Genomic DNA, 17,869 nt, shown 5'->3' on the forward strand with positions numbered 1-17,869 from the left:
TGACGTGATGGGCAGGCAGAGCTAGGACTGAACACCCAAGTTTCTCCACTCCCAGTCGTTTTCCCTGTTCTGTGCTCTTCCCTTTTGTTGACTTGTCTATTGGAGGTTTTGTTGATTTGTTTTTCTTTCTTTGGTTTTGTTGGGGTACAAATCCAACTGAGAGTGAGGTAGAAACTCACATAGGCATAGGTGGGTTTATACTTCAGCAAAACAAACCCACAAGAATGAGAAACAGATGTGGATTTATTACAGGGAATTCATTTACACCGTTGTAGGACCCTGCTAATAAACAAGTTGTGAGTTCACAGGACAGGAAGAGAGAAGATCCAGAGCTGTTTGAGAGTCTCTGAGTTCAGGAAAGACCTAAGTTCTTTTTAAAAGGGTCCATCCAGATAATCTCCCTTTTGATTAACTGAACTCAACTGATTTAGAGGCATTACATCTGTCAGTCCCCCTCACAGCAGCACCTACATTAGTGTTTGAATGAATGATGGGGACTATAGTTTGACCTACCCAAGTTGACCTACCAAGTTCCAAAGCACCCAGATTTTTACTGAATTAGATGCTTGGGATTGTCTGAACTTAACTATCATTTGTCGTGTACTGTTGAGTGAAAAATTTTCTTAAAAATACTTTAAAACCTCTATTGTTAAAAATCTAATTATAATTACCACTTTTTTCTTAGACATCATTTGAAGTGAAGATTTAAAACTTTTTTCCCACTGTCCTCTATTTCAGTCTTTGTCTAGAGAAGAAAGCCCTTTATGTGAAATGCAAATGCAAACTTTGGGTGCTGCAGTGGGGGTTCTGTTAAATACAAACAGTGTCTTATACCAGTATTGTGAGCCTCCCCCAACACAACGCTAGAGAGGTGCCCAGTACATCTGGGGAGGGTGTCCAGACTCCGGTGAGCCTTAGTAGCTCACCTCTGGTAAGGTAGGAGGGTGTATCCTTTTGTAATCATCTTTACTTAAGTCATTAAACACATTCATTCTTGTTAGAAGCAGGTCCAAGGGGTATAGTTTAAGGAGAGAGATTTTATTCATCCTTTTATATACTCGGTAAATAGAATGCAGTCTTGAACACATTTAGGTCTGAAAAGTAAGTAAGAAGTCTCATCAGAGAATCAACTGACAAGGCATTTTTGGTTTTGGGTTGAGTTTTCTACAAAGAAGACTTAACGTATTTGTGACGTATAATTTTCATTCAGGGTCTAGAATGCTGCCTAGTATTTGGTGGGTGGGGACCCAGCAACACAGGGCATAGTGTGCTAGGTGTGTCAGCTGCCCACCTTTTCATTAATGCAGCTCTGGGAGGAATGAGTCTTAACTGGTCAGAGGTTTCTCAAGGGTAGATTGCCTTTGACAGAAACACATAACATCTGTCTTTGTGAATAGGCCCCAGACTCTGAATGTTTGTGTTTCCTGCCATGAGTGTTAGGGAAGCCGGAAAGTGTGACTTGAGATGCACATTTTAATACATTTCCTTCCTTTGTGATAGAAATCAAAAACTCTTTGTAGTTGTGCTTCACGTCCCCATGTGGGTATTCGGTGGGTAGAGCTTTGGGAAGGAGAATGAGGAGTGAGACATGATGGCTAAGACATAAGGGGTCTCTGTGCCTTGCCCTTCTAATGCTGTTGTACTGTTGTGCCCAGTGAATACGGCTTTAACAATTGGAAAGTCATTTAAAATATACAGCCCTCTTACAGTATTTCAAAACTGCTTTTTGTTACCAGTAGACTGCCTACAGGCCTTCATTTTCTAAAGTATAATATAGAAATAGCAAAGCTCTTTTCTTCTGGATAATAGGTGCTTATGTTCCACTTAAAAACATACCTCCAAGGGGACCTGGCTGGTTCAGTTGGTTAAGTGTCTGACTCTTGATTTCATTCAGGTCATTCATCCCAGGGTTGTGGGATCGAGCCCCACGTTGGTCCCTGAACTGGGTGTGGAGCCTGCTTAAGATTCCGTCTTACTCTGCCCCTCCCTTGCTTGTTCTCTCATGTTCCCCACCCTCCAACAAAAACTCCATACCTGAGAAATGGTGGGAGTTGAGAAGGGAGAATGGTAGCACAGGACAGACGCCCCAGAGAGCAAGTGGATATCACCTGTCTTACAGCTCTGGAGAGCTGGGTTGGAATTGGGGAGATTAGGAGATCAGTGACTCAGACATTGATCTTCAAAACAAGTAAGGAGTTTCCGGGATCCTATGACAGGGCTAGAAGAGCCCTGTGCATGTGTCCCAGCCCAGAAACTGAGCTTCTTCAGGGCAACGAGAGATTTTTTTGTCACTAAAATATCTTGTCTCTCAAAAGTCAACTTACTGTGAGACTTTTAGGTCTCAAAATAAGTGTTAGTAGTTTTCAGCTTTTTAAAAACTTAGTAAGATTAACTAGGTTTCTATGTGCATGTGGCATTCACTGAGAGAGGCTGTGAGATTCAAACATGGAAGCTTTCCAAATAGGCTCCCCCCATCCCAGGACTTACTTTAGGACTGGTAATGGGTTCAGGTCTTGCCAGGAAAGACCACAGGTTAATCATAGTCAGGTTTCAAAGGCATGCATATTTCAGCTTGCCTGTTCATCATCACCCCCACTAGGGATCAGCACAGCTGTTGTGTTGTACGGCTTCCTCCTACATTTTCACTTAGAGGATTTCTTTTGCCCAGCCCTTTTTTTTTTAATGGAGCATTTCATTCTTACTTCTTCAGAGTCTGCTGATTATTCTTAGTATTGCTTCTTTATTTAGTCCGTTTCTTTGCTCACCACTAGCAAGTGAAGCCAAAGTGGGCAGAGATGGAAGAGTAATAAAGCTCAAGCACCTTGCTACTCACTAGCAGCACAGTTAAAATACGTGGAGGGCCGGGACACCTGAGCAGCTCAGAAGGTTAAGTTTCCGACTCTTGGTTTTGGCTCAGGTCATGATCTCATGGTTAGTAGTGCAGAGCCTGCTTGCAATTCTTTCTCTCCCTCTCTCTGCCCTTCCTGCGTGCATGCATGTGTGCGCTCTCTCTCTCTCTCTCAAAATAAATAAATAAACATTTTTAAAATGTATGTGGAAAGTGGGCAGGCAGTACCTAACTATATTAACTATATTTTGATTTATTGGTGATTTTCCAAACTTAAGTGAGAGCTAGTGATGTTTTCTTTTATAGATCAGATGATTCTGAAATGGTGGATGTGTATTTTTTGGTTGATATTTTAAAATGACATTTGAGTTCCATTTGCTGCAAATGTACTTAGTTAGATTGACCATTTTCTTTCATTTTTCTATTGCGCTTTTGCTTTGCCATCACCTAGATTTCTTGGCTCTTACCCTAGCTATGACTACTTGAAAAGGACCGTCAAGTGGTAAGACTGGCATTAATGTGAGGCTGTTACATGAGGTGTCCCTCACTGCGTCACTGGCATTATGTGCACTTTTAGATTTTAAAGTCATCTTCAAATGTTTAGCCTAAGTGCCTGAAAGCGACAAAACCACATAGTTTTAAAGCCAATCACTAGAGTAGACTTCCCCAATGAAATTTTCTGTGAAAATACATTCCAAATGTGTGTTTTGTTTGTGCACATAAAACCAGTGCAGCTTTGGCTCTCTGCAAAGGTTTAGATGGCAGTGTTGTAATTATGGGTCTATTTTAAAGATTTCTTTTGTTTGAATTGTACGTGTTACGTATTAACAATTGGCAATCTGAAAAATAAGCATACATGGCACAATTTGACTTAAAAGAGCCTTATAAAATCAAGCAGTGTCTGCTACTCTAGCAACTATTTAAACAATTAAAAATGGATCTAGTAAATCAAGGGCAGTTTCAAAGTGAAAGATGTCCAGTGTGTTTAGTGTTACTGGAACACAACCACACCCATTCATTTACATATTGTCTATGGCTGCTTTGGGGCAGAGTTCGAATAGTTGTGACAGAGACTGTATGGCCCAAAAAGCCAACAACATTTACTTTCCAGCCCTTTACAAAAAATTTGCCAACCTCTGGTCTATAAAAACATTTTTTGTGGTGCTCTGAGTGTGCCAGAAACCAAGGATTTGTACTTTAGATACCAAATCAGTAGTGAATCTAAGGAAGATTTGGGCCAATAAATATTTTTCAAAATATTTGCAAGACTTTCTTAAACCTCCCAACCATTACTGCCTTTTTGTAAGCAACACAATTAATATTACAAGTATACCCAAAATTTCATCTGCCTTTGGTTGCCATCTTCTGGATGTTTTACTAATATTCTTTAAGTATCTGTCCTGTCTTTACATTTCTTGTGCTGATGAATGATTGAATTTGTTTGTATATTTTGGTAGAGTTAGCCATTTATACTCATAAGAATAAATTGTGAAATTTCCAGTTTTTTGTTGTTGTTTTTTTTTAACTCAGGGATAATTAGAAGAATGAAAACTTGCTTTTTTGTAAATGTGAATCCATATTCATCAGTTGGCATTGTCTTTGTTTTTTTCATAGGGGAAAGTCTCCTGAAGCTGACACTGCGGATAGATCATTTGGTGAGAAACGCTATGAGCCGATCCAGGCCACTCCCCCTCCTCCTCCATTGCCCTCCCAGTATGCCCAGACCAGCTCCTCTCTCGCCCTCCACACGCATGCCAAGGGGGCACATGGTGAAGGTAGGAAGTTTGGTTTGGAAGTTGGCATTACTGCTGTAATAGAGTAATACTTACAAAATTGTATTCTTGCAGTTTGTAAGCAAAAGTGTTTTTCATTTAAAAATACATACTTGGGAGCCTGAGTGGCTCAGTCAGTTAAGTGTCCAACTCTTGGTTTCAGCTCAGGTCAGGATGTCACGGTTCGTGAGTTCAAGCCCTGCATCAGGCTCTGCACTGACAGCACAGAGCCTGCCTGAGATTCTCTCTCCCTCTCTCCCTGCCCCTCCTCTGCTCTGTCTCAAAATAAATAAATTTAAAAACAAATTTTTTTAAAAATACATACTTGAAACATATAGGCTGGGAACAATGAAACTAAGTGTTTTGTTAAAAGTACATCTCCTAAAAAAAAAAAAAAAAAGGTACGTCTCCTGTTTTTATAACTATAACCATTATATCAGAAAAGACTTTTAGCTAAATAGATGTTAATCTGTTTTACTATCACAGCTCAATTTTTGGAAGTAGTATTTGTTTGCCGGTATGTCTGAATCTAAATTTTTGATTGGTGGTTTGTAAAAATTACTGTTATATTCCATTTATATCCATGGATATAGGTAAGCCATAAAGTCCCACATAACCTGCAACCCTTAGCACCTCACAGTTATGTGCTGTGGCAAAATCCCAGCAGAGTAGCCAACAGCTCCAGGTGATTCATTTTAACAGCTGTACCCCTGTGTTTTTCCCATCTTCTCTCCTTCATGTCTCCCTGACCAGGAACTATTTTCCTTTACCCATGCTGCCTCTCTTCCGGGGCCATTGGCGTGGCTCCTCTCCTTCATTCCTGCTTGCTTCATCCTTCTCTCTGGCCTCACACAGGTGCAGCTCACTTCTCCGTTGTTCAGAGCACCTGTTGTTCCTGCTGCCTCCTCAAACTGTCCTATGTCTCTTTGCCTTCCATCAAACACTCTGAAAGGGAGACTGTTGCCTTCACCTCCAAATGCCCCTTTTTTGGCCCTTTCAAAAAAAAAGATTATTTTACCCTAAGAATATACCATGATTTATCCATTCTCCTGTTGGCTTTTTGCTACTACAGACATTTCTCTGTTATTTACAAGAATCAAATTCTAGGCCAGCTGTAGAGGTGTACTGGTAGATTGATCTTACCCCATGTTTAGGATTTTCTTTCCACACTGTCATGTCTGCAGGTAAAGTTTTAATTCTTTCCGATCCTTAAATGCCTTTTCTTTTTCTTGCCTTCTTGTGCACTGTCAGGGACCTCCGGCAAATGTGTCAGTTTGGAAGTGATGAGAGCAGACATCTCTGCCTTCCCCATCTTAGGGAGAAAGGATTTAATGTTTCACCCTTACGACATTAGCTCTATGTTTTTTATGGCTTGTTATAGCTACTCTTTATTAGGTTTTAGATATTCCTTTCTATTCCCCTCTAGTTTGCTGAAAGTATTAGGTCACATGCTGTTTCTGCATGTAGTAAGATTACTGTAACATTTTCCTTCTTTAGTGTGTTAATGCAGTAAATTATATTGCTGTGTTCACAAGGAATTTGGGTTTATTTTTTCCTTTTTATGTAATGTCCCTGTCTGGTTTTACCATCATTGTTGTGCTAGTTCATAAAAGAGAGCCTAGGACATGTCCCCTGTTTTCTTTCTAAAAGACTTTGTATAGTGTTGGTGTTATTTTTTCTGGAATTATTTCCTAGAATTCAGTTAGTACTTCTTTACCTTGCCACCAGCCATGCATGGAGATTCCTGTTCCACATCTTTGCCAACTCTTGGCATTACTGAACCGAAGTGTTGCCAATCTAATGGGTATGAAGTGTATTTGGGGTTTGTTATGTATTTGCATTTCCCTGGTAGTGAGGTTTTCTGTCTTGTAAGGTAACTGAGCATTCTGGCCTTCACTTCTGTTGTTGCCTCTGCACAGCTTTCCCCATATTCCTATTAGTAGCATCTTTCTGATGGGTGTATAGGGGTTCTTTATAGGTTTCAGATCCTAATTCTGTACAGTTATGCAAATTGTGCTCCCAGTCTGTGGCTCCTTTTGACTTCATTTCGGTGAGTTCTGTAGTGTTGATTTTTTTTTTCTTTTTTTTCCTTTTTTTTTAACATAGCTATACTGTCATTCTGTTTCTAATTTGATACGGACAGTGGGAGAGGGTACTCAGACAACCAGGCTCTGGAGGCCTGGACCCTGAGCAGCATGACCCTGACTCCAAGTCACAAGATACCCCAGAGTACCACATGTGTCCATGCCCCTCCTGGTCCCTCGATGTCACAGGTAGCCACCAGGGTTCAAGAGTCACTTTCTAATTGTGGGGACCCTGACTTGGGCCTTGACTTCAGCACCGAGACAAGTTAAGATGGGAGAGACATCATAGGGGCTATTAAAACTTCTTTGAGGAAGTTTTTTAAATGCTTATATATGTTTATTTTTCAGGTAATTCGGTGTCATTGGATTTCCAGAATTCTTTAGTGTCTAAACCAGATCCACCTCCGTCTCAGAATAAGCCAGCAACTTTCAGACCACCGAACCGAGAAGATACTGTTCAGTCTACTTTCTATCCCCAGAAAAGTTTCCCGGATAAAGCTCCAGTTAATGGAGCTGAACAGACTCAGAAAACAGTCACTCCAGCATATAATCGATTCACACCAAAACCATACACAAGTTCTGCTCGGCCATTTGAGCGCAAGTTTGAAAGTCCTAAATTCAACCACAATCTTTTGCCAAGTGAAACTGCACATAAACCTGATTTGTCATCAAAAGCCCCTACTTCACCAAAAACTCTTGTGAAAGCGCACAGTGTGGCACAGCCTCCTGAGTTTGACAGTGGAGTTGAAACTTTCTCCATCCATGCAGATAAGCCCAAATACCAAATGAATAATGTCAGCACTGTGCCTAAAGCTGTTCCTGTGAGGTAAGATTTTTGCCTTTTTCTTGGTTCTGTGATTTGTCTAATGTGAGTTTGGTGTAGTTTATGTGATTCGGGACTTTTAAGAATCATTCTGACATAAACTTTTTTTTTTTTAATGTTTGCTTATTTTTGAGAGAGAGAGAGCACACATGCACAAGTGGGAGGGGCAGAGGAGGGAGACACAGAATCCAAAGCAGGCTCCAGGCTTTGAGCTATCCGCACAGAGCCTGATGCGGGGCTCAAACTTGTGAACCGTGAGATCATGACCTGAGCCAAAGTCGGATGCTTAACTGACTGAGCCACCCAGGCTCCCCTTAACTTAAACTTTTAAACTGAACAGTTTTGTCCAAAAGGTTGTTGCAATGAATGCTGTTATGTGAAAGGTCCTACAAGAGGTGTAAGAGAATATTAATAAAATAATAAAGCTAACTGATCATGTACAGTCCATAGATACTGTCAATATCCCCATTTTACTAAGAACTGAAGTCGGGTGACACTGCATGTTGCCCAGTCACACAACTAGGGTGAGGGAGCCCCGGTTCAGCTGCTCCTGGTCATCTGAATACAGAGCCCGTATTATGAACCAAGCATAGCATTCCATAACCTCTAACCTTGGCCTGCTTACATTTGGAAAATATCTCAGAAGCCTAAGCACCTGTATTCCCTGTCTACTCTCTGTTCAACAGTGATACTAGAAAATGTAACAACCTCAAAATGGTTGCTCTTTTTATGGTTTTAGTGAGTAATATATTTGAGCAAATGAGACTGGGAAAGCCTCATATACTCCTTTCTCTAGACCTGTTCTGGCCTCACATAAGCTCACCTCAGCCTCCCAAATCCACTTACATTGTCAAGCCACCTGCTGAAACAGAAGCACTTGCAGGCAGAACCCAGGGCCAGGAGGGCCACCTGCCAGCTTCCCAAAAACAGGGATGGTCATGGAAATGTGCTGCCTTCTCCTCTTTGTAAGCCTTTCCTGTAGTGGGGGGATGGGGTGCCGCATCAGCATTGTCCCTGCTGCTCTGGTCATGCAGGAATCATCTGTAGCTTCCCTCCACACACTTACTGTGTCGGTCCATCTTTCTGCTCACTTTTAGGTTGTGACTCAAAATTTTACTCCAGGCAGTCTTGGTAGCCTATGCTTTTGAAGCAGTCTTTGATACCACATCCCCTTGGCTTCTGATATTCTTTGTGTACTAAGTGAATATACTTTTTTTTTCATGGGTGCTTGGGGTGTACCCATACCAAAGTATTGTAGAAAGCTTTGACAGCGTGGGCCATAAGTGTGCATGCTCAAAATCCTAGGGAGATAGAGAACCTAATTAGTACTCATCAAGTCTGAGATGCCATAAGTTGCAAGATGCACCATTGTCTTATATATCACTAAGAAGGAAAGAAAAGTGCTATCAGTTAAACCATGACTTACCGTCAATTTTAAAATACGAATTTCATGGATGTTAAAATGCGGTTCTTAAGACCAACGTATTGTAGTAGTTGGGTGAGCAAGGTATTAGGCTTTGTGCATTCAGTAATGAAATTGATTAGTTATCTTCAAAAATGAAATCGATTTCTCCAGGAAGAATATGATTTATTACTCCTGTGAGTAAAATGTGTCACCAAAAGCTTACCTTTTTGATTAAATGGAGAAATAAGATGAAACAACCTGTTAGAGTCATAATGGAAACTCTGCTATATTGTTGGAGGTTTATTCATTAGCTGTTTCTGGATTCTCAGCCCTTCAGCTGTGGAAGAAGATGAAGATGAAGATGGTCACACCGTGGTGGCCACAGCCCGAGGCGTGTTTAACAGCAATGGTGGGGTGTTGAGTTCCATAGAAACCGGCGTTAGTATAATTATCCCACAAGGAGCCATTCCTGAGGGAATTGAGCAGGAAATCTATTTCAAGGTCTGCCGAGACAACAGCATCCTCCCACCTTTAGATAAGGAGAAAGGTAAATGGTTTTATTATTCTGCTTGGTTTTTAATAACTTGAGTTGTCCTATGTGCTCTTCAAAGCTTGTAGTGTTCAATTGAGAGGATAATCTGGACCCCTTTTCTGCTTTGCCAACCCCAGCACGTTTCTCCCATCAGGGCAGGCCTCTCCAGTGGGCACTGTGGAGGGGGGTGCCCTGGGATGGCATCACAGGCAGGCACGGGTGTCCCACAGGAAGTCCAAGCTGGTGGAGGTGAGCACACAAGACCTTCCACTCATTGGGCTTTACTTTCACTGTGAAAGTGACAGTGACAGCAGATGACTGGCCTTTGGGCATTCCTCCCTTGGTCTGCTAGGTGGTCTTAGCTGACCTTACCAAATCTGTCTTTGCGTCATTCATCCCTTCCATGTCTAGAGACAGGTTAGATAACACCCCCTCAGAAAGGCTTTGCTCCATGCCTGTCACCCGACTGTAAGACAGAAGCTTCTTGGGGCAGGTGCTCGTCACCCCAGCTCTAGCACTAGTAAGAGCTCCACACGGCGAATAAAATATCCCTCTCAGGTATCACCATGTGTGTTTCTGAACTTAAGGAATCCAGGAAAGCTGTTATTTTTCGTAATCTTCCTGGATATGTCAGGACGATACTATGAACTACGTGATGACTTCTTTTGGAGTCTTATAGCAGTTGCTTTACTTCCTTAAATATGTTACTCGAGCTCATTTTCTTACATTTTGCTGGAACACTAACATATGTTGGCCCTGTGTGAATCCCTTAAACCAAGTCTGTAGCAAATACAACATTTAAAACGTAAGATCTAAGTAACATTTACAAAAAATACATTTGAATATACAAGAACCCCATGATCGAATGGTGTAGCCACTGGCTACCTGTGGTTATTATGAATTGAAATGTGCTGGAAGTATAAAATACACACTGATTTCAGAGATTTACTATATTGGTTACATGCTGAAATAATGTTTGGGATATATTGGGTTACATAAATATTAAAAATTTATGTCCCTGTTGTTTTTCTTAATGTGGCTACTAGAACATTTTAAATTACACATGTGTCTTGCATTATGTTTCTCTTGGTCACTGCTATAGAGAACTAATGGCATTTGGCTTTAAAGCATGTCATTAGAAGGGAGGATAAAGAGAACTGTGGGCTAGAAAGAAGATGGTCATCTAACCTCTCACTCCCACCCCCTCCTTGACTGCAGGCGAGACACTGCTGAGCCCCTTAGTGATGTGTGGGCCCCATGGCCTCAAGTTCCTGAAGCCCGTGGAGCTGCGCTTACCACACTGTGCGTCCATGACTCCTGACGGTTGGTCTTTTGCTCTAAAATCATCCGACTCCTCGTCGGGTATGCTGTCTTCACTCTGTCCTTTGGGGGCTTTGGGTACTGTCATTGATTAATCCCTGGGCTGTTGGAGCTACACATGCTGTTTGTTAGCACATCTCTACCTCTGTTGCTGTGGCCTTGTAGGCATCACCAGTGTTTTGAAATTTCTTTGTGTTCTTATATAAATGAATATGGAAAAGTATGGGAAGTTTCTGCCTTTTAAACATTGATGATTTGGCCAAAGGTTGGCTGTTTCTTGGTGTTCAACAAAATTATTTGTTCTGTCAAAATTTTTAAGATGCAGTGGGAGAATTTTTGTTGCTCTACGTACATGGGCATTTCCATCTTCTTATTAAGATGATTCCTTTATACAATAATTTCTGTTTTGGTTACCAGTCTTTAATTCCTCAATCTACAAAGTATAGACACCAGAGAAATCTGCAAGACAAAAAATACCTTCCACTGGGATCATACTTGGCCACGGTTTTCAGTGCAAAACCCTGAATAACTGCTGTTATACACACTACTTTTAAATGGCTTTTTTTGCTCTTAAGATCATAATTTCAAAATTTCCATTGCATTTTCACATTTCTCACTTATTTGGGTGACTACATCAGTTACCAGTTGAAGCATTCTATATTTTTTGGTATAGATCACTTTAATTAAACCTAATATAGAGAAATAAGAATTTAAAGTTTTGCTTCTGAATTTTTAGTAAATCAGGTGAACATAATGCAGTTTTAATATGAAATAGAGCTTTAGGGTATTAAAATTGTAGGAATATACTTTAATACTACCCAAGATTAAAAATTATATATAAATATGTATTTCCTGATATCTGCAGGTACATTTTCTGGAAAAAGCTAATAAATTAATTTTAATACACTGGATAGTAAAGCTGTTTCCTCAGGGACTCCACTGAGAAGCATTTTATTAGCCTAGTTTGAATTAATGAATTAACATTAATAAAACTGCACTTAAAACGTGATATTCTGAAAGTCAAGTTGTAGCATGAGCTCTGATTGTTTTCTAAACCAAATTAGGATGAAAGTCTTTAAAATAACTGTCTATTGTAGTTAGTTGTTTTAGAAATGATTTTCTTCCGGGATATTATATGAAGCATAAATTATCTATTTGTTATTCCTGCTTTTTATGCCACAGAACAAAAGTTATTTTTTTAGATTGAAACAACTTTTTCCTGTGTTAAATTTTGAGTGCGTTCACATAGAAGAGAAATGTTCCTCTGTGTAATCCCATATGGCTCTAGAATGCTTTGCTACTATAAATTTCTGTTTAGAAAGTCAGGGATAGCTTTTTTTTTTTTTTGTCTCCAATGTTTATTTTTGAGAGAGAGAGAGAGAGAGTGCGCACGCCAGTGAGGGAGAGGCAGAGAGGGAGAAACGGAATCCAAAGCAGTCCCCAGGCTCTGAGCTGTCAGCACAGAGCCCAACACGGGACTTGAACTCATGGATCGAGAGATCATGACCTGAAGCGAAGTCGGGTGTGTTCAACCCACTGAACCAGGCAGGCCCCCCATGGGGGGTAGCTTTTGATAAGTACTAACTTGATCCCAACAAAAATTAGTATAATAAGTGGGGGGGGGGGGGGGTTGTTTTCTTTTTTTTACTTCCAAAGAGTTGTTTTTACTCTACCTCATGCCTGAGCAGACTGTTCTCTGCAGTACTGCCCATAGAGATCTGTGAAGTTAGATCACTCGGTTTTAAACTGCTGAGCCCATGATGACTCAGAGACCATTTTGGTGTACGGCCCGCTGTACATAGTGTCTCTCAACCTTGGCGTAATGTGGACGTTGTGGCCAGATGAGAATTCTTTGTTTGTAGGGGCTGTCCTGTGCATCGTGGGCTGTGTAGTGGCATCCCTGGCCTCTGCTCACCAGATGTCAGTTGTGACAGGCCAAAACGTCTACAGACATCATCCCACAGGGGTGCAGAATCGCTCCTGGTTAAGAACTATTGTATAAGGGAGGCAAAAGTCAGCAGCTTCGAGTGTCCCTTACCTTGGATGCCACAGAGCATACAGTCATGCCAGCCTTCTTCACACTAGGTGTCCGATACTGGGGCTTCTTAGCTTCAGTTGCAAATCTCAAAAGCAACAAGAGCTTGTTAAAAATGGAAATACCCAAGCCCTGCTTCAAACTCAACAGACAGTGAATTTTCAGAATTTCACAAGTGATTTTGTTGTACCGCCAAGTTCAGGGCTGAGAAACTCTCTGCCCAGACTTGCTGATTTTTGGGGGGTAAAGGGGAGGAAGGGTCTTCCTTCCAGAAGAAACCAGATTTTGCAGAATTTTCAGGCATTCATTCATTGGCGTGTAGTTGAGTGTGAGAAATGTGTTCTCATATTCAATTCAAATGGGTCCCAACTTTCAGAAGTGCTGTCAATAGTTCTGTGGAGCCAGGCACTGGAACTATACCCCAGGCGTATTTGTCGCCCCAACTTGTATTCACTGTTTGAAAAGGCATAAACTTGAAAACATAAAGAATAAAGGAGAAATCTGAAACCACTTTGCATCCTTAGATGCTAGTGGGTCCTCAATGGAATATAGCACTTAGAGAGCTTTGATAACAAGTGCATATGCTGAAGAACGAGAAGAAGGTTGTATGGAAGTATATGTGTTTATGTTTGTCCCATGACCATTAGGGCTGGCACTTTAACCAACCACAATTGATATGAACTTCTTTTTCTCTCATAGGTGATCCTAAAACCTGGCAAAACAAGTGTCTTCCTGGAGATCCAAATTACCTTGTTGGAGCAAACTGCGTTTCTGTCCTGATAGACCACTTTTAATTCTTAAAATATAGGAACTTGTTAAATAATGTGAAACTGGGTTAAACTTACTAAATCTAAATGGAAGCACTCTATCGAGTATTACACTTTTCTTAGAATTGATACTGCGATTTGTTAGTATTAAGCATTTTGTTTGAACAGATGAAGATTAGTGAGCATGCCCCTGCCCATGGTCAGAAAACATGCTGCAAACTGCGTGTTTATAATTGAAAAACTATTGGTATTGGCTGGAGGGTCAAAGATGGTTTGCTTTGTAATGATTTTTGTACTTTTTTATGGTCACTGCTTAACTTCACATATTGATTTCCGTTAAAACACCAGCCAGTAAATGGGGTGCATTTGAGTTCTAGTCTTTCCAAAGTACATTGTTTCAAACTTTATTATGGCCCTAGCCTGGCATACACATTTTATTTTATTATGCATGAGGTAATATGCACACATTTTAAAAATGTACCTGGAACCATATAAACCAGTGTAGTAGATTTAACAGAAATGTACAGCAAAGGGAATTTATAGCTCTTTTTGGCAGGGGGTGGGGGGAGTCAAGTGAAGACAGTTACTTATTGTATATGAAAACACATTTTTTTAGGGAAGGACACCAAAGCATGTGAGACTGGTTCTGTGGCTTCTTTGGATCTATAAATTAACCATATCACCACAAACATACTAACCAGCAGGAATGCCTTACCCTCATGTTTTTAATTCTTAGATCATTCTCTCCGTGTATTACTAAGTTTTTATGGCTTTTGTGCACATCTAGATACTGTATCATGAAAAAGATTGAGTAAATTGTGGATTTGGTGGTTTCAGAAATGTATAATCACCCAGAAGAAAAAAATGGTGTGATTTGGGGATTTTTCTTTTCTTCCTCCAAGGGGCAGTGGTGGTTTTCTGTTCTTTTTGGCTATGCATTTGAAAATTTTGATGTTTCAAGGATGCTTGTACATAACGCGTGCATACCACTTTTGTTCTTGGTTTGTAAATTAACTTTTATAAACTTTACCTTTTTTTATACATAAACAAAACCGAGTTTCTTAAGGCTACCTTTGTATCTCTCTCCTGTACCTCTTGAGCCTTGAACTTTGACCTCTGCAGCAATAAAGCAGCATTTCTATGACACCTACAAGGTCATTTTTAAAAAAAAAAAAAGAATGCACAGAGTTGTTACATTTTTAAAAGTGCTGCATTTAAAAGATACAGTTACTCAGAATTCTCTAGTTTGATTAAATTCTTGCAAAGTATCCTGACTGTAATTTGTGATACCATGCTGTGCCCTAAAGTGTATTTTTTTACTAATAGACAATTTATTATGGCACATCAGCACGATTTCTGTTTAGATAATACACCACTACATTCTGTTAATCATTCATTAGGTGTGACTGAATTTCTTTTGCAGTTATTAAAAAATCTCAAATTTCTAAATCTGCAGAATAAAACTTTTTAAAATAAGGTGCTGGTTTGGTCTGTTTCCCCCCAGTTTCTAGTTTCATGCAACTTTATAATCCTGTTAAAAGTCCTGCATCCTGCTGCACATCACCTAGTCCCCCTTCTACTGCATCAGGTAGGGTGTCTGTGGAGTACGTCCCTGCAGCCAGTGCACCCAGATAGGTGAGCAGTGCCAGTCACTGAAACCTCAAGACAGAGTAAGAAGAGAAGGAGGCTGACTTAGAGAGTTCTTGGCAGTGTTTCCACCGCTTCTGTAAATATACATATATTTATGTGTGCATTCGTGTCTTGTATCCTGCTTTTTCCCAAAAACGTAACATGGACATTTTCTTATGTTGTAACATTTGGGGGTAGAAAGTGATTTTAATGGCTTTAAATATTCCATCATGATTGCCATGTTTATTTAACAACCCCCCTATTGACATAGAGGTGGTTGGTTGGTAGGAAGTGCAGGTCTATGTAGATTCAGTCTATTTTATTTGTTGCATCTTTTTTATGTACAGTAAAAGTATCCGTTTTAGTGTGCAGTTCTCCAAATTTTGACGGAGGTACATAGTTTTATAACCATTACTACAATTAATACATCAAACAGTTTCATCGTCCCCCAAAAGTTCATTGTTTCTCCCTCTTTATACCACCCCCCCCACCCCCCCCGCCACACACACACACACTTCTCCAGCCCCTGGCGGACAATGATTTCTACCCTATAGTTTCTCGTTTTTGAGGGTGTCCTGTAAGTGGGATCCTGCAGTATATAGCCTTTGAGTCTGGCTTCTTTCACTTAGCATAAAGCGTTTGAGATCCATTTATGAAGTTGCAAACCTTAGTAGTTCTTTGTTATTGTGAGTAATGGCCCACTGTGTGAGTGTACCACAGTCTGTCTGTCATCCCCAGGTGAACTTCAGGTGAACCTGTCTCCAGGTTTGGAGATTATGAATAAAGCTGCTATAAACGTTTGCATCTAGGCTTTTGTGTGAATGTAAATTCTTCTCTTACTTGATTTAAACACTAGGTGTGGGATACACTGACTCCTATTGTGAATGGAAGTTGAGCTTTGCAAGAAACTGCCATCCAGCCTGCAGGAGTGCTGTACTGTCATGCATCGGCCATCTCTGAGGGGCCAGTGGCTCCTCGTCCTCACCAACAGTTGCAGTTACCAGTGTTGTGTTTAGCCACTGTAATGGGCCGTCTCCTTGTGGGTTTGATTTGTGTTTGCCTGATGACTTAGGATGTTGAATATCTTTTTACTTACCTGCCATGCATTCTTTGGTGAGGTCTCTGTTTCTAGCTTATCTTGTTTGTGTAAATTGCCTTGTTATTATTTTGAGAATTGTTTTTTTTAAGTTTACTTATTTTGAGAGTGCATCAACAGGGGAGGTTCAGAGAGGAGGAGAGGCAATCCCAAGTAGGCTCCGCGCCATCAGCACCAAGCCTGATGCAGGGCCCAAACTCACGAACTGTGAGGGGATGACCCAAGCTGAGACCAAGGCCCGGGTGCTCAACCAACCGAGCCATCCAGGCACCCCAAGAGTTCTTTACATAATCTGCATGCAGATTTATTACCAGATATGTGGGTTGCAAATATTTTCTCTGTTCATTTTCTTAATGTCCTTTGAAGAGCATAAGATATTCATTTTGACAAAGTCCAGTTTATTTGTTTCTTTTATAGATCTGGCTTTTAGTGTCATATCTAAGAAATCTTGGCCTAATCCACAGCATGGAGATTTTTCTGTTTCAAAAGTGTCTTTTAGTTTTAGGTTTTACGCTTATGTCTATGATCCTTTTGAGTTAATTTTATACATGGTGTGAGATCTATGTGCTATTGAGTCTGTTCTCTTATTTTAATTGAAGTATAGTTGACACACGATGTTACTTTAGCTGTTCAGGTGTACTAGTCTCTTCTGTTTTAAATGTGTCCTTATTGTGAGCACAGATCCACATACACAAGGCCTAAACAAGACTGCATGTTTCCATATATATCAGTTTGTTGTTTGTACCTACCTGCCTGGCTTTTACATGTATACACTGCATGGATGTCAGGCAAGGTTTATATACCTGGTGTTTTATCATGTTTACAGGAGTGAGGGCGTGTTGTTCCCTCAGACCACCTTACTGTAGCACTGAGCATCATACACTGAAATGACTCAGACGGTCAAGTTCTGGTGCCAGAAGCAGAAGGCTGTTTTTGCCCTTTGCCATATGACTAATGTTCTCCTGCTAGAAAACCTAGTGAGTGAATGTCCACTCGTGTTACGTGAGTCAATTCCTCCTCCATTTGACTTAGTGCATTTTCACTTGGTGCAGTACACATCCGGCATCACCCAGGTGGAGGTCCAGGTGAGGGGATGCGGATCTGGAGGCAGTGGCTCTGGCCTGGATGGGGACGCAGTGGCCAGGAAGGATGTGGCAGCATATGCAAGCAAATGGAGAACCCAGGGTTTGTCGTTTGCCTTGACTGGCAGCTTGAAGATTGCTTAGTGGCTAGGAAGCCGGCTCCTGTCACAGAGGTGTCCCAAGGTGGGTCACGGAGGAAGACTCCCAGCACTCTGTGCTAACCAAGCTTTCCCAGAGAGAGAGCTGGGAAAGCCCACCGTAATGTGCAAACTGACAGAACCATGTTGTCATCCCAATAAATTGGGTCACAGTTAAAGTAAGATCTGTTAATGGCATTTTTAACTTTGCTTTCAAACCACTTGACAGCAAAGGGACAGTTACCCGGGTGTAGAAAATTTGGTGTTTTCAGAATTCACAAAGAACGTACGTATTAAACTTGTTCCAATCCTATTTTGTAGGAAACTGCGGCTTTACAA

At 40.8% G+C, this 17,869-nt stretch overlaps 1 protein-coding gene across 22 annotated transcripts in view; it reads left to right on the forward strand.

Moving 5' to 3' along the window:
- The window catches only part of TJP1 (tight junction protein 1), a 255,296-nt gene extending 240,234 nt beyond the window's left edge, over nt 1–15,062 (forward strand). For 4 of the 22 annotated variants that reach the window (XM_043554817.1, XM_043554823.1, XM_043554824.1 and 1 more), the window contains 5 exons: nt 4,463–4,623; nt 7,053–7,530; nt 9,262–9,479; nt 10,683–10,826; nt 13,519–15,062. In XM_043554817.1, the coding sequence (XP_043410752.1) occupies nt 4,463–4,623; nt 7,053–7,530; nt 9,262–9,479; nt 10,683–10,826; nt 13,519–13,613 (1,096 nt within the window). In that variant the 3' untranslated portion in view covers nt 13,614–15,062. The remainder of the gene's footprint in view (nt 1–4,462; nt 4,624–7,052; nt 7,531–9,261; nt 9,480–10,682; nt 10,827–13,518) is intronic. The other 18 variants (XM_043554818.1, XM_043554825.1, XM_043554827.1 and 15 more) reach the window with 5 other exon arrangements.
- Nucleotides 15,063–17,869: the final 2,807 nt, after the last annotated feature.

The sequence above is a fragment of the Prionailurus bengalensis genome, chromosome B3, assembly GCF_016509475.1.
Source record: "Prionailurus bengalensis isolate Pbe53 chromosome B3, Fcat_Pben_1.1_paternal_pri, whole genome shotgun sequence".
Lineage (NCBI taxonomy): Eukaryota > Metazoa > Chordata > Mammalia > Carnivora > Felidae > Prionailurus > Prionailurus bengalensis.